General features: G+C 57.4%; 1 protein-coding gene across 1 annotated transcript in view; it reads left to right on the top strand.

Moving 5' to 3' along the window:
* Window positions 1-2,273: 2,273 nt before the first annotated feature.
* The window catches only part of SHANK3 (SH3 and multiple ankyrin repeat domains 3), a 124,975-nt gene continuing 112,001 nt past the window's right edge, over window positions 2,274-15,247 (top strand). Inside the window, exons 1-2 of the mRNA XM_050985260.1 lie at window positions 2,274-2,288; window positions 2,510-3,181. Coding sequence (XP_050841217.1) covers window positions 2,274-2,288; window positions 2,510-3,181 — 687 coding nt within the window. The remainder of the gene's footprint in view (window positions 2,289-2,509; window positions 3,182-15,247) is intronic.

Here is a 15,247-nt window from a genome sequence, read left to right as displayed (position 1 = left end):
TCCAGGACCCCTCTCCCATGTGGCAATTCCAGGGCTGGAAAATCCCAGTTGGGATTTTCCCAGCTCTTCCTGGGCCCATTTCCAGCTATCCCAGTGATCCCAGTGATCCCAGCAGCACGCCAGGTCTCCCTTGCCCCGTCATTCCCGGCTGTTTTTCCCAGGAAAAGCTCGGGAATGGCCTCACCTGAGCCCACAGTGAGCCAGGTGCTTCCCAAAAATCCTTTTCCCAAAGGATCCCGGATTTTCTGGGTTGGGATGTGGGCGTGGGAAGGAGGCAGCAGCTTCCCAGCCATCCCTGGGCTTGGGAAAACTGGGAAAGTTGGGAAAGGGAGGGAATCGAACCCTGATTCCACCAGGGAAAAGCGCCGGGCCCAGGGAAAAAATCCAATCCCAGGGGAAAATTCCAGTTCCAGGGAGAAATTCCAGGGGAAAATTCCAGTCCCAGGGAAAAATCCAATCCCAGGATTCCAATCCCAGGGGAAAATTCCAGTTCCAGGGAGAAATTCCAGGGGAAAATTCCAGTCCCAGGGAAAAAATCCAATCCCAGGATTCCAATCCCAGGGGAAAATTCCAATCCAATGTGAAAATCCCCCCCCAAATTCCCCCAAATCCTTTCCAGGTCTCCCCATCCCACTGCCCTTTTCCCAGGGTTCTCCCAGCTGGATTCCCTCAGGAATTTCCCTCCTGGAATTTCTGTTCCCTCTGGGATTGCTGTTCCCAGCGTTGGAATTCGGGCAAGGCTCCGGATTTGTAATCCCAAAATGAATGGGAAGAAGGGCGGGAAATCTGGGAATTCTGCTCCTGCAGGAAAAGATGGGAAGGAGGCTCCGCTCTGACCCTCTTGGGAATGCTCAGAAGTCCAAGGAAAGCTCAGAAATCCAAGGAATTTTCAGAAATCCAAGGAAAACGCCGCTGCAGGGGAAAAAAAACCTCTTGGAATATTTTCCCAGCTCCCTTGGAAGCTTTTCCAATGTTTTTTTTTCCCCTGCTGTCGGAATGAGACTCTTTGGGCCATAATTCCCAAGAGATTCCATGGATTCATTGGGAAAAAAAGTGGGATTGTTTGGAGTTCACGAGCAGAGAAGTGGATTTAAGGAGGGAAAACGACCCCGGGAACGGAATTTGGGGAATCATTCCGTCGTGGAATTTTTCCCAACCTTTCCCAGACGGGGCCTTAAAATTATTGGGAATTAATGAGGGGTGGGAAAGAGAAGGAAAAATCCCAGGGATCGCCACCTGGAGCGCTCCAATTGTGGGATAACGAGGCAGAGAGAGGGGAAAAATGGGAATAAATGAAATCCGGGATTTGGGAAAGGGGGGAGGAGAATTTGGGATGGGATAGGGGCAGGGATCCAAAGGGATCCAAAGGATTTTCCCCTCTATCCCAGGACATTGGGTGGGAGGATCCCATGGTTTTCCCTGTTTATCCCGAGTTTTCTCCTCCCCCAGTGCGTTTTCCCAGCTGGAATTTTGGGGTTCTCCTGCTCTTTTCCCTCCTCCCTCGGGGTGGGATCCCAAAGTTCCTTCGTGGGGTCCCTTTAGGGGATGGATCCTGCTGGCAGAATTCCATGGAATTCCTGGGGAGGTTCCAGGTTCAGAGCGGGGCTGATCCCAGAAAGCTCCTGGGAACGGGCCCGGCTGGGGGACCTTTGGGATCCAGGGGCCCCCTTGGAGATTTCTCCTTCCTGGGGAATTTCTCCTTCCTGGGGGACATTCCAGAGGGTCCCTGTGGGAATGTCCGTGCCCATCCTGGGGGTCCCGTCCTGGATTTCTCCTGAGGAATGGTCACTTTTTTGGGACAATCCCTGCTGGGGGGGGGTTGTGGGATCCAGTGGGAATGTCCATGGGGAGGGTGGGAGTTCACTCCTGAGGAATGGCCCTTCCTGAGGTGACATTCCAGAGGGTCCCTGTGGGAATGTCCGTGTCCCTCCTGGGGCTCCTTTCCCGAGGGATGATCCTGCTGGCAATGGACATTCCAGGAATCCCTTCCCAGATTTCTCTGTCCTTGGGAATGGCTCCTCCTGGGACATTCCAGAGGGTCCCTGTGGGGGTGTCCCTGTCCATCCTGAGGGTCTCTTCCCAAATTTCTCCTTTGGAATGCCCTTCCTGGGGGGCATTCCAGAGGGTCCCTGTGGAATGTCCGTGTCCCTCCTGGGGCTCCTTTCCCAGGGGACAATCCCTGCTGGGAATGGGGGTTCTAAGGTCCCTTCCCAGATTTCCCTGTCCTTGGGAATGCCCTTCCTCGGGGGATATTCCCGGGAGTCCCCGCGGGAATGTCCGTGGGGAGAGTGGGGAATTCACTCCCGGACTTTTCCTGGGGGTATTTCCAGAGGGTCCCTGTACGGGTGTCCATGTCCATCCCGGGGGTCCCATCCCAGATTTCTCCATCCCTTGGGAGTGCCGCATCCCGCGGGCTCTCCCCTCCGGCTTTGCCGCTTCCAGGAGGGATCCGGGATGCCTCTCCCGGGGCCGTCCCGCCGCTCCGCTGACCCCTCGCTTCCCCCCGCAGGGCCCCGGGCGGGCGCTGAGCGCGGCCCCGGCGCGGTGCGGAGCCGGTGCCGGTGCCGGTGCCGGTGCGGGAGCGGAGCGGGCGCGGGCCGCCCGCCGCGGCGCACGGAGCATGCCTCTGAGCCCCGCGGGCAGCAAGCATGAGAGCCCCGAGTCGCCGCCGCCGGAGCCGCCGCCGGAGCGCCAGCCCCGCGCCGCCGTCAGCAGCGGGGAGCCGAGCCCCGGCCTGCGGGAGGAGCCGCGCCTGGAGCCGGCCCGGGGCCCCGGCGGGCCCCGCTCGCCCAAGCTGGCGGCACCGGCGCGCATGGAGGAGCCCGCGCCCGGCGCCATCGTGGTGCGCATCGGCATCCCCGACCTGCAGCAGACGGTGAGTGCCGAGCGACGCACCGGGCACCGGGGGAGGAGGGAGGGAGGGAGGGAGCCGGGCTGCGCACCGGGACAGCGCCGAGCCGGGCTGCGCACCGGGACCGCGCCGAGCCGGGCTGCGCACCGGGAGCCGCACCGGGAGCGCCACCGCGAGCCGCCCGCGCCGGGATGCGCAGCCCAGAGCGGCCCCGACCCGCACCCGGAGCAGCCCCGATCCGCACTCACACCGGGCCCGATCCGCGCCCGGATCCGCACCGGGACCGGCCCCAAACCTCGCTCAGAGCGGCCCCGATCCGCACCCAGACCGGTCCCGATCTGAGCCCCCTGATCAGCACCGGCACTGGCTGCGACCCGCATCCCCCCCGCTCCCTGCCCCGCTGCCGCCCCGGCAGCACCGGCAAACTTCTCCCCGCCACGGGCCCGGCAGGACGGGTCCCCGCTGCCCCGGGTCCCCGCTGTCCCCATTCGGGGGTCCCCATCCCGGTGTCCCCATCCCGCTGTCCCCTCGCTCCCGCAGTGCCCGGTGGTAGCGCTGCCATCCCGGGGTGCTGCGGGGCGGGCACAGTGCGGGGCCGCTCCCCGCCCCGAGGGTCCGCACCCACCGGGACCGGACTGGGACCTGGACTGGGGCTGGGAGAAGGAACGGGATTGGGACTGGGACTAGGACCGGGCTTGGAACGGGACCGGGACCAGTATTGGGACTGGGTCAGGGACTGGGACCGGCTCCAGGATCAGGACTGGGACCAGGACCGGGCTGGGACTGGGCAGCAGGGGCGGCTCCAGTGCTGGCCTGGAACCGGGAGTGGCTCTGGGACCGGGACAGGAGTTGGGATCAGCTCCAGGACTGGGACCAGGACCAGGCTGTGGGGCCACAGCGCTGGTGTGTGACGGTCACTCGTGTCCAGGGTGCTCCGCTGGACTGGACAGGGGTGGGGTGGACACTGGTGTGGGGTGATGGACACTGGTGTGGGGTGATGGACACTGGTGTGGGGTGATGGACACTGGTGTGGGGGGATGGACACTGGAGTGGGGTGATGGACACTGGAGTGGGGTGATGGACACTGGTGTGGGGTGATGGACACTGGAGTGGGGGGATGGACACTGGAGTGGGGTGATGGACACTGGTGTGGATGGGAAGGGGGTGATGGACACTGGTTGTGGGGTGATGGACACTGGGTGGCGTGGGATGGACACTGGTGTGGGGGGAGGACACTGGTTGTTGGGGGGTGATGGACACTGGGTGTGGGGGTGATGGACAACTGGGTGGGGGGGGACACTGGAGTGGGGGGATGGACACTGGGTGGGGGGAGGTACACTGGTGTGGGGGGGATGGACACTGGGATGTGGGGTGATGGACACTGGTAGGTGAGGGGGTGATGGACAGTGGTGTGGGGGGTGATGGACAACTGGATGGTATACACTGTTGGGGTGATACAGTGTGATATACACTCTGGGTGACTGTTACACTTTTTTTATTTACCTGAATGGGGGGATTGGGACAGGGTTGGGGGAATGGACCGGAGGGGGTGGTGATGGGGGGATGGACACTGGAGAGTGGGGGGTGGGGAAGGGGATGGACAGAGACTGGGATGACCTGGTGGGTGATGGACACTGAGTGGGGGATTGGACAGGTGGTGGGGTGATGGACATGCGTGGGTGGTGGGGTATGGACACTGGTGGGGGGTGATGGACACTGGTGTGGGGGGATGGACACTGGTGGGGGGATGGACACTGGAGTGGGGTGATGGACACTGGAGTGGGGGGATGGACCCTGGAGTGGGGTGATGGACACTGGAGTGGGGGGATGGACACTGGTGTGGGGGGATGGACACTGGAGTGGGGTGATGGACACTGGAGTGGGGGGATGGACACTGGAGTGGGGGGATGGACACTGGAGTGGGGTGATGGACACTGGTGTGGGGTGATGGACACTGGAGTGGGGGGATGGACCCTGGAGTGGGGTGATGGACACTGGTGTGGGGTGATGGACACTGAGTGGGGGGGATGGACACTGGATGTGGGGGATGGAATGGATGGGGACACTGGAGGGAGGGGGATGGAACTGGAGTGGGGGGATGGACACTGGAGTGGGGGGATGGACACTGGAGTGGGGGGATGGACACTGGTGTCGGGGAGGCTCATATGCCAGTGCCATTGGTGGGATGTGCCCAAGTGACCCCAGGATGACCCCAGAGGGTCCCCAAAGTCCAGGGGTGTCCCCAGGAGCCAGGAGTGACCCCAGCAGTGACCCCAGAGGGACCCCAAAGTCCAAGAGTGACCCCAGCAGTGACCCCAGGGTGACCCAGGAGGGCACTGCCCTGATGAGGGCACAGGGATCCAGGAACCTGGGATTCCCTGGAATTGGGGGATTTGTAGGGAATGAGAAGCAGGAAAAGCTGGAGGTGATTAACAGCCCTCATTAGGGAGTGGGCAGCTGGACGTGACACGGGCGAGGTGACACGGGCGAGGTGACCAGGCGAGGTGACAAGGGTGAGGTGACCCAGGCGAGGTGACAGACCTGGGGTGGGCAGAGGGCACCGAGGGCAGTCAGGGCCTCTTGGACAGGGAAAATTCTCTTTTGGGGCCCGGTGTGGGGTCCCCACGGGGACAGCGGGGTGGTGGCACTGGGGACACAGGACCTGGCAGAGACCGGTGGCACTGGGGACACTGAGCCTGTGGCTCGTGGCACTGGGGACACCGAGCTTGTGTTCACTGGCACTGGGGACACAGGGTTGGCAGTGGCTGGTGACACTGGGGACACCGAGCTGGCAGAGAGCAGTGACACTGGGGACATGGAGTCTGTGGCTGGTGGCACTGGGGACACAGGGCCTGTGGTGGCACTGGGGACACCGAGTTTGTGTCTCGTGGCACTGGGGACACCGAGCTTGTGGTCAGTGGCACTGGGGACATCAAGCTTGTGACTGGTGGCACTGGGGACACAGGGACCGGTGGCACTGAGGACACTGAGTCTGTGGTCAGTGGCACTGGGGACATGGAGTCTGTGACTGGTGGCACTGGGGACACAGGGACTGGTGGCACTGGGGACACGGAGTCTGTGGTCAGTGGCACTGGGGACACAGGGCCTATGGTGGCACTGGGGACACTGAGTTTGTGTCTCGTGGCACTGGGGACACCGAGCTTGTGTCTGGTGGCACTGGGGACACAGGGACCGGTGGCACTGAGGACACTGAGTCTGTGGTCAGTGGCACTGGGGACATGGAGTCTGTGGCTGGTGGCACTGGGGACACAGGGACTGGTGGCACTGGGGACACGGAGTCTGTGGTCAGTGGCACTGGGGACATCAAGCTTGTGTCTGGTGGCACTGGGGACACAGGGACCGGTGGCACTGAGGACACTGAGTCTGTGGTCAGTGGCACTGGGGACGCGGGGCCTGTGGTGGCACTGGGGACACCGAGGTGGCCGAGGGCCATCCCAGAGATTCCTCTGGAGCTCCGGATCCACGGCCGATGTCCCTCCGGATCTTCCGTAAAATCTCTGCTGGAGATGGGAATTCTTTGGGATCACCAGGATGGGAATTCTTTAGGATCACCGGGATGGGAATTCTTTGGGATCACCAGGATGGGAATTCTTTGGGATCATCAGGATGGGAATTCTTTGGGATCACCAGGATGGGAATTCTTTGGGATCATCGGGATGGGAATTCTTTGGGATCACCAGGATGGGAATTCTTTGGGATCATCGGGATGGGAATTCTTTGGGATCACCAGGATGGGAATTCTTTGGGATCATCAGGATGGGAATTCTTTGGGGTCACCAGGATGGGAATTCTTTGGGATCACCGGGATGGGAATTCTTTGGGATCATCAGTTTTCCAGCCCCAAGTCCGGCTCCATCCCGGCATTTCTGAGGTCAGGAATTCCATAAAGCTGAGGTTATGGAATTCCCATCTTTTCTCCGGGAGGGATTTGAAAGCCCCGGGAAGTTTTCCCGCCCTCCTGGGATTGGCTGATCCCGAATCCTTGCAATTCCCTGGAAGTGCTGGGATTCCCAGGTGCAGATTTCCCCCCGGTTTTCCTGGGAATGAAGGGATTTTCCGTCGGCACATCCCGGCCTCTATCACCTGCACCTGAGCCAGGGAAGAGCCCTTGACTTCCCACACCTGGAAAACCCTGGGAAAGCTCCTGGTGGAGCCGCAATTCCCAAAACCTCTGGAATTGCTCCCAACCCCTCGGCATTCCAGAGCTCCGGAAAATCTGGGACAACGCCCTCAGGCCGGCGCTGGGAATGTTGGGAATTATTTTGTGCAGGGCCAAGAGCTGGGCTTGGAGATCCTGGGGGTGGGAGGGGTGTTCCAGCTTGGAATGTTCTGGAATTCCATGGGAATGGGGGAGTTCTGCCGGGAATGGGGCCGTGGGAAATGAGGAATTTTTGGGGTCTTTCCTCCTCTTTTCTCCTTCCCTTTCCTTCCCATTCCCTGTGGGATGACGGGATCGCAATTCCCGGTTCTTCACCTCGGGAATGTCCTGGGGTGTCCAGGGGGTCTGGAATGTCCTGGGATGTCCGAGCGGGTCTGGAATGTCATGGAATGTCCTGAGGTGTCCGGGGGTCTGGAATGTTCTGGAATGTCCTGGGGTGTCCAGGTGGGAGTTTGGGACTTTCCTGGGATGTCCAAGCAGGTCTGGAATGTCCTGAGGTGTTCGGAAGGTCGGGAATCCATGGAATGTCCCACTGATCCCAGGGCAGCATTCCAGGGAATCCATGGAATGTCCCACTGATCCCAGCGCAGCATTCCAGGGAATCCATGGGATGTCCCACTGATCCCAGCACAGCGTTCCAGGGAATCCATGGGGTGTCCCACTGATCCCAGCGCAGCGTTCCAGGGAATCCATGGAGTGTCCCACTGATCCCAGCGCAGCATTCCAGGGAATCCATGGAGTGTCCCACTGATCCCAGGACAGCATTCCAGGGAATCCATGGGGTGTCCCACTGATCCCAGCGCAGCATTCCAGGGAATCCATGGAATGTCCCACTGATCCCAGCGCAGCATTCCAGGGAATCCATGGAATGTCCCACTGATCCCAGCACAGCATTCCAGGGAATCCATGGAATGTCCCACTGATCCCAGCACAGCATTCCAGGGAATCCATGGGGTGTCCCACTGATCCCAGGGCAGCATTCCAGGGAATCCATGGGGTGTCCCACTGATCCCAGCGCAGCATTCCAGGGAATCCATGGGGTGTCCCACTGATCCCAGGGCAGCATTCCAGGGAATCCAGCCATGATCCAGGATCCGGGCTCAGCCTGGAGCTCCAGGTGTTTCCCATCCAGGAGCTTTTCCATCGGGCAGGGAACTGATTTCCTTGGATACCCTGAGCTCTGGAGATTTCCAGGTTTGGAATTTGAGACCCTGGATCGCCAGGCTGGGAATGCGATCCTGGCACAAGGAGGGTGCAGAAATCCCTGAGGATCCTTTGGATCCTTTGGAGCTTCCCCGTCCCACCCCGGAGCCGCGGATCCTTCGGGAAGAGCCGTTCCCGCCTCCGGCCGCTCCGTGGGAAGGCGGGTGGAGACCCGGGATAAAATTATCCCAACCTCCCACGGGGTCCGGGAGCTCAGAGCCGGATTTTAAGGAGACAGGAACACGCCCGGGCTGGGGTCGGTTCCTCTGGAATAATTTATGGATCCTGCGCCGTTGAATCCCGCTGGAAAAGCCATTCCTGAAATCTGGCGGGAGCGCTTTGGGAGCGGCCTCCTGGTTGGGTAGGACACAGTGGCGAATCCCGGGAAAATCCCGGGAATGTGCCGAGTTTTCCTCTCTGTGGGCGGTGCTGGAATCCTGCAGGAGCCGGAGCAAACCTTGGGATCATCTCATGGGAATGGGCTCCATGGGGAATGGGGGAGCACCAGCTGCCATTCCAGAGGTTTTCCGTTTGTTTTTCCTCTGGAAGCCGGGAAAACTCGTTCGAAGGAGCCACGGGCTCGGGACATCCCAGGAAAACCAGGATCTGGAGAGGCGGGAGCCTCCTGCAGCCTCGGGAAGCTGCCAGCATTCCCAGGGCTGGAATTTACGGGAACAGCTGGGAAAAATCAGGGATGCGGAGCCAGGGAGGAATTTTCCGGAATTTTCCAAAGGTTTTCATTCCCCGTTTTGTGCTGGCAACTCTTCCTCTTCCCTTTGAAATCATGGAAAAGCCGGAATTCAGATAAAATCCCAGCTGGATTTACCTGGGAGCAGCTCCCGGCATTGGATGGCCCGGGAGTGTCCAGCTGGAATTCCAGAGGTTTTTCCTGATGGTTTCCAGGATGTGTTGGGAGCTCCCAGCCCTGATCCCTCAATCCTTGGAATGCTGGAGTGGGAATTCCCACATTTTGTCCCTTCCAAGGAGGTTTTGAACCAGGAGCTTCCCAGTTTTCCTTTGGCTTTGCTGAGGAGATTCCTCGGTGTTCCAAGGCTGGGCGGGAACGGGAATTCTGGTTGGGAATTCCTTTGGGATGAGGAAGAGGAGGCTCCTGCCCATCCCAAGTGGCCGATTCCTGGGAAGGGAAGGGAGGACACGGAAAAGGGAGGGATGAGAGCGGAGATCCTTCTGTGGGAATGTGGGTTCCAAGGGATGGGAACTCCTGGAAAAGTGAGGGATGAGAATGGGAATGGGGATTCCAGGGGAAGGGAGAACATGGAAAAGTGTGGGATGAGGGATCGCTGCTCTTCCCACCAATTCCCTGCCTCCATCCCAAGGCTTCTCCATTCCCCGTTTTCCTGGTACTTAGATCCCAAAATTCGCGTGGATCCCAAAATTCCTCTCTCCATTCTCCACTCTCAGCCGTGGAAAAAAAGAGGGAAAATCAAGAGAATTCCATCCCTGCAAGGGGAAAATCGGGATGTGGGGAATGGCCCTCGGGAACGGCCCCGAACCTTTGATCCTTCCCCGCTTCCGCACTGCGGCAAAAACCCCGGGACGCCGAGAATTCCAGTGGAATTTTCCCCCCTTTTAGGGCGGAATCCAAGCGCTTCCAAGCAGGCCGGGAGCTGCTTTTTGCCCGGAGCTTCCCATTGTTTTTCCATGGAAATGCGGCTCCTTTCAGATCCGCCGGATCGCGCTCCGTGAATGGAGCAGCTGCTCCGCTTTCTTTCCCTCTTCCCCATTTCCATTCTCCCTGTCCCCATTCCTGCAGGTGCCGCCTGCGGATTTTTCCAGGCTTTTTGTGGCTCTTTCTTTTTTTTCGGGAAGCTGTTTTCCCGTGGCGGCCGTTGGAGCATCCGGAGGGAGGATCCGGGTGGAGCGGAGTGAGAGCGTCCCAAAAAACGGTGGGAATCAAACGAGCGATTCCCAAAAACCCCCTGGAAGGATCCGGGTGCTTGAACCCTAAATCCCAAAATCCCTGAGCTTGGAAAAGAATTCCAAGGTCAAATCTAAGCTGGGCCTGAGCTCAATCCCTGAGCTCTGAGAGCCACATCCAGAAATTCCTTTAATTCCCCCATGGATGCCATCCCGGCTTTTCCGGCCCCTTCCCATCTTTTCCAGCCACTTCCCATCTTTTCCAGCCTCATCCCGGCTTTTCCGGCCCCATCCCGGCTTTTCCGGCCCCTTCCCAGCTTTTCCGGGCCCTTCTCGGCTTTTCCGGCCCCTTCCCAGCTTTTCCGGCCCCTTCCGGCTTTTCCAGCCCCTTCCAGGCTTTTCCAGCCCCTTCCCGGCTTTTCCGGCCCCATCCCGGCATTTCCAGCCCCATTCCAGCATTTCCAGCCCCATCCCGGCATTTCCGGCCCCATCCCGGCTTTTCCGGCCCCTTCCCGGCTTTTCCAGCCTCATCCCGGCTTTTCCAGCCTCATCCTGGCTTTTCCAGCCACTTCCCATCTTTTCCGGCCCCTTCCCGGCTTTTCCGGCCCCTTCCCATCTTTTCTGGCCCCATCCCAGCTTTTCCGGCCCCTTCCCGGCTTTTCCGGGCCCTTCCTGGCTTTTCCGGCCTCATCCTGGCTTTTCCAGCCCCTTCCCGGCTTTTCCGGCCCCATCCCGGCTTTTCCGGCCCCTTCCCGGCTTTTCCAGCCCCTTCCCGGCTTTTCCAGCCCCATCCCGGCTTTTCCAGCCCATGATCCAGAGGAAACATCGGGAAGCTGCCGTTCCATGACATTTAAGTGGCTTTTCCCACCCCAAATCCCAACAATTTCATGGGAACAAATCCCATTTATCCCAAACAATTCCCCCCGACTCGTTCCAGAGGACGCCGAGCAGCAAAACCTCCCGAAATATTCCGGCACAACCCCGAATCCCGGGAATTTCCCCCGGGGGCAAAGTCACCCTCTGTGAGCTCAATCAAACCAAGTGGATCGATGGGAATCCGAGCAATTCCCGACTTTATCCGGGAGAAATCCGCCGGCGGCAAAATCCGCCCCCAAACAACCGCGGCCGCCGCGCGTTCCCGATCCGCGGCTTTTTCCAAGGAAAATCCGACTCGGATCAACCCGTGACCGGCGCCTTTGCAATTCCATAAATTTAAAAGATGTCACGACCAAAATTCCCTTTTTTTCCCCGTGCCAAGCGGATTTGCTGGAACGGGATGCGCCCATTGCGGCGATTTCCATGGAAAACGTCAATCCCATCTTCTCGTTTTCCAGCCTTTTTTTTTTTTTTCGGGAAGAGCGCATTCCTTGCTCAGCGAAGAGGAATTCTGAGTCGCTTGAGGAAAAATTGGCACGAAAAGAAAATTAGCGGAGCGCTTGGAAATATTCCCAAAAAAAAAAAAAATCAGGGATAGCGGCCCCGAATTCCATCTGCTGGATTCCTTCGGGAATGTGGGAGCAACCAAAGAGCTCCAGCACCCACCAGGAGCAGGAGGAAAAAAAGGGAATTTTCTTTTTTTCCCAAGAATTCCCGAAATTGAGGGGTTTTTGCTGCCATCAAAGTCTTGGAGTTGGGGGTTCTGAAATTCTGGGAATTGCCTGAAACGGCGGGAATGGGGAAAGAAAAGGAACTCTGGGAAGGGTTCACAGCTTCCTTTGGGAAGGGAAGGAAATTCCTGCCCGGATTCCCATCGAGGGATTGCCCTGGAGGGGCTGGAAAATCCCACAGATCCTGCTGGGAATCCCAAGAATTCCAGGATTCCCTCATTCCCTTGGGATGCAGACGGGATTCCCAGAGGAGAGTGGGAATTGTATAATTTAAGGAATGCCGCGGGATCAGGTCTGGAAGCCCCATGGATACAAAAGGGAGAAGGGAAGGCTGGAATGCCGGGTCCATGGCCAGTTTATCCCGGCAGGAAATAAGGGAAAAGGGGCTGGAATTCATGAGGGAATTAAGGAATGCCTGGGATCCAGGGCGGGAGAGAAGCAGCAGGAGAAAGTTTGGCAAATTCCATGGGGAAGTTCCGGATCCTTGGAATTAGGAGGGGATGGAGCGGGGCCAGGGAAGGGAACGGAGCTGGGAAGGCCCTGGAAAACTCCAGAGGGATTTGGGATTTGGGCTGGAAAACTCTGGAGGGATTTGGGAAATGGTCTGGAAAACTCCAGAGGGATTTGGGCTGGAAAACTCCGGAGGGGTTTGGGATTTGGGCTGGAAAACTCTGGAGGGGTTTGGGATTTGGGCTCAGCCCGGAGCAGAGGCGGCTCCGGGGCTCCTTCGGGACGGGCTCTGGCTCATCCCGGGATTCTCAGGGAAGCTTCTGGAAGCCCTGGGCCGACCCCAGGGCTCCCTCATTCCCGAGGGATTTCCCTTTGCTTCCCAGATTTCCATGGGGCCTGGGCTGGGCTCGGGGCTGGGCCGTGCCGGGCGCTCCCGGATCCGGGATTTCCCGGCTTTGGCTTTTCCTCTTCCAAAGGGAAATTCCATTTTTTTGATTTCCTTGCTCCATCCCGGGTCCCATCCCACCTCATTCCCGCATTTTATATTATTCCTTGTCCAGTTTTCCATGGAGATATCCATGAAGATTTTAACCAATTAATTATTAATCACCAATTAACCAATTAATTCCAACCACCCCAAAAAAGGAATAATTGACCCTCCTCCATTCCCACGCTCCAGGAATTTTGCTTTTCCATGGAAAAATCCCTTCAGCCGGGCTGTTAGAACTCATTTTTCCGGACGATCCCGGTCGGAATCAAACATTCCGCAGCCGCCTTTGTCCCGGATCTTCAATTATCCCGACATTCACGGGTCACTGATTAATTAATTAATTATGGTTGATTAATTAACCAATCAAATCCTCCCCCCCTGCTCCCATCGGGGATCGATAGGAATTCCGGCTTTTTGTCTTCATCCTGGTTTTTTATGGAATGAGGGAAGCCTGGAGCGAGGAGCAGGAGGAGGAAGGAGCTCGTCCTCGGGAATGATGGAATTTTATTTTTTCCCCCCTGGAAAATGATTTCTGGGAGGTTTTGTCGGGAATTCGGGAAAATTTGGGTGGGAAAAGGCCCTTAAAGAGCCTCAGATCCCAGCGGGGATCCGGGATGATCCCAGCTCATCCAACCCTGCCTGGAGTTTGATAAGAATTCCCTAAAAATTCCAAAATGAGGAGTTTTTAGGGAATTATTATCCAACCCCACTTCCATTAATTAGCCATAAATAATTATTAACTGATTAATAATTTATTCATGAATCCCTTATTAATTAAAATTTCCTGCCCGATTCCTCCTTTCCCCTCCCATCCCATTAAATCCCCTTTGGAATTTCGTGGGATTCAAATCCCGATTTGATTTTGCATCAAACAAAATCCCGTCGTTTGTTATTCAGCTTTCCCAGGGATAATTCCCATTTTTCCAGCAAAAAGTTGGAATTTTTTATCCACACCCTTTTCAACCCGCGTTTTCCCAGATTTTTTTTGCACGGATGCATCAAATCCCGGTTTTTCCTTGGCCGGTTCGGAGCTTTCCCGACTTTTCTTTTTTTGGTGCTGTTGCATCCTAAATAACCCGATCCTTGTTTTTTGTGGGAAGCAGGAGAGAGAATTCCATGGGAACCTGCAGGATTCCAATTCAGGCTGGGAATTAATGGAAGGAAAATCCAGGATAAAACACGGATAGGAGGGAAAATTCCCCCTTTACTCTCCAGCTCGGAATTCCGGATTTTCCCTGGGAATCTGAGCCTGGAGCTGGAGGCTGGAATTTCCTGGGAACGGCCCCCCCTGGAAGCATTGGACCAATCACGGCAGGAATGATCCGGAGGGGAGTGGTTGGATAAATTTATCAACATTCCCGGGATTTCTTTGCCTTGGGATTCAAAACCCCGGAGCGGCCGCTTCCAGAGGATCCATGGGAAACAGGGACACCCCATCCATGGAAAACAGGGACACCCCATCCATGGAAAACAGGGACACCCCATCCATGGAATTTTGTCCCCTCAGAGCATCTGGGGGGACACGAGGGGAGGACGAGGAAAAGGCGGAGCCACCAGTGGGAAAAGTTGGGAATTTCCGCTCCGGGATGGAGCAGCCGGTGAGTGCCGGAGTTTCCAAGGAATTCCTGATGGGAATTCCCGATGGGATGGAGAGGATGAGGAGGGAGGGATGATGGCGTTCCGAGGGGTGATTCCGTAGGGAAAAGGGAATTTTGGGAAGGAGCCGCCGTCGAGACCCAAAGAGCAACGAACGGATCCGGGATTTTCCATGGAAAACCGGGAAATCCGGGAAGGAATTCCCGGGGAAGTTTAACCGTTGGGTTTTCCTGGGAATGTGGCGGCCAAACGGGTTTGGAATCTTGAATGGGATTGGATATAAAGGATGGGAATTCTGAGGAATTCCAGGATTTGTTTGGTTTGAATTAAAACTTCCGGAAGCTCCCGCTGGAGCTGAATTCCAAGGATTTCTGGAAGGGCTGGAGCAGCTCCAGGGGGAAGGGAAGGAGCTGGGAATGGGAAAAATTCCCGAGGAGGAGCGATGGATTTTTTTTTTTTTTTTTGGGAAAGTGCTGAGGAAAGGAGGAAGAACATTCCGAGGTTAAGGGGCTCAAAATTTGGGAAGGAATTTTGGGAAGAAGGAGGCGCCAGAAGGGCGAAGATCCAGCAGATCCTGGAATTCCTGAGGGGTCGGGAAAAATCCCGGAAAAGTGAGGCAAGGGTGCCGCTTCCCAAGGGAACATTCCAGCCTCAACCTCTTGGATCAGGAGCTGCCAGGGACGGACTGGGATGGCTTTTCCAGGGAATTGTGGGGTTTCCTTGGAATTCCTGACAGTTTTCCTGGTGGGGAACCCTTATCCCGGAAAACTGATGGAGCAAATCCCGTGGGAAGCCCTGGGTGGGGTGGGGGGAGTGGATTCCCGGGAAACATTCCAAGGTTCTGGGGACTTTGGGAATATTGGGATGATGGGGGCTGTCAGTGCTGCGGGAAGTTGGGAATTCCGGGGATTTTGTGGATGGAGTTCTGAACCGTGAATCACCGGGTGGGATTTTGGGATTGGGTTTTGCGGGAATGATGCAGCATCCAACGC

This window comes from Serinus canaria, chromosome 1A (genome assembly GCF_022539315.1).
Source record: "Serinus canaria isolate serCan28SL12 chromosome 1A, serCan2020, whole genome shotgun sequence".
NCBI lineage: Eukaryota > Metazoa > Chordata > Aves > Passeriformes > Fringillidae > Serinus > Serinus canaria.
Note: the sequence above shows the minus strand (reverse complement) of the source record. Positions and strands in the feature narration are given on the sequence as shown.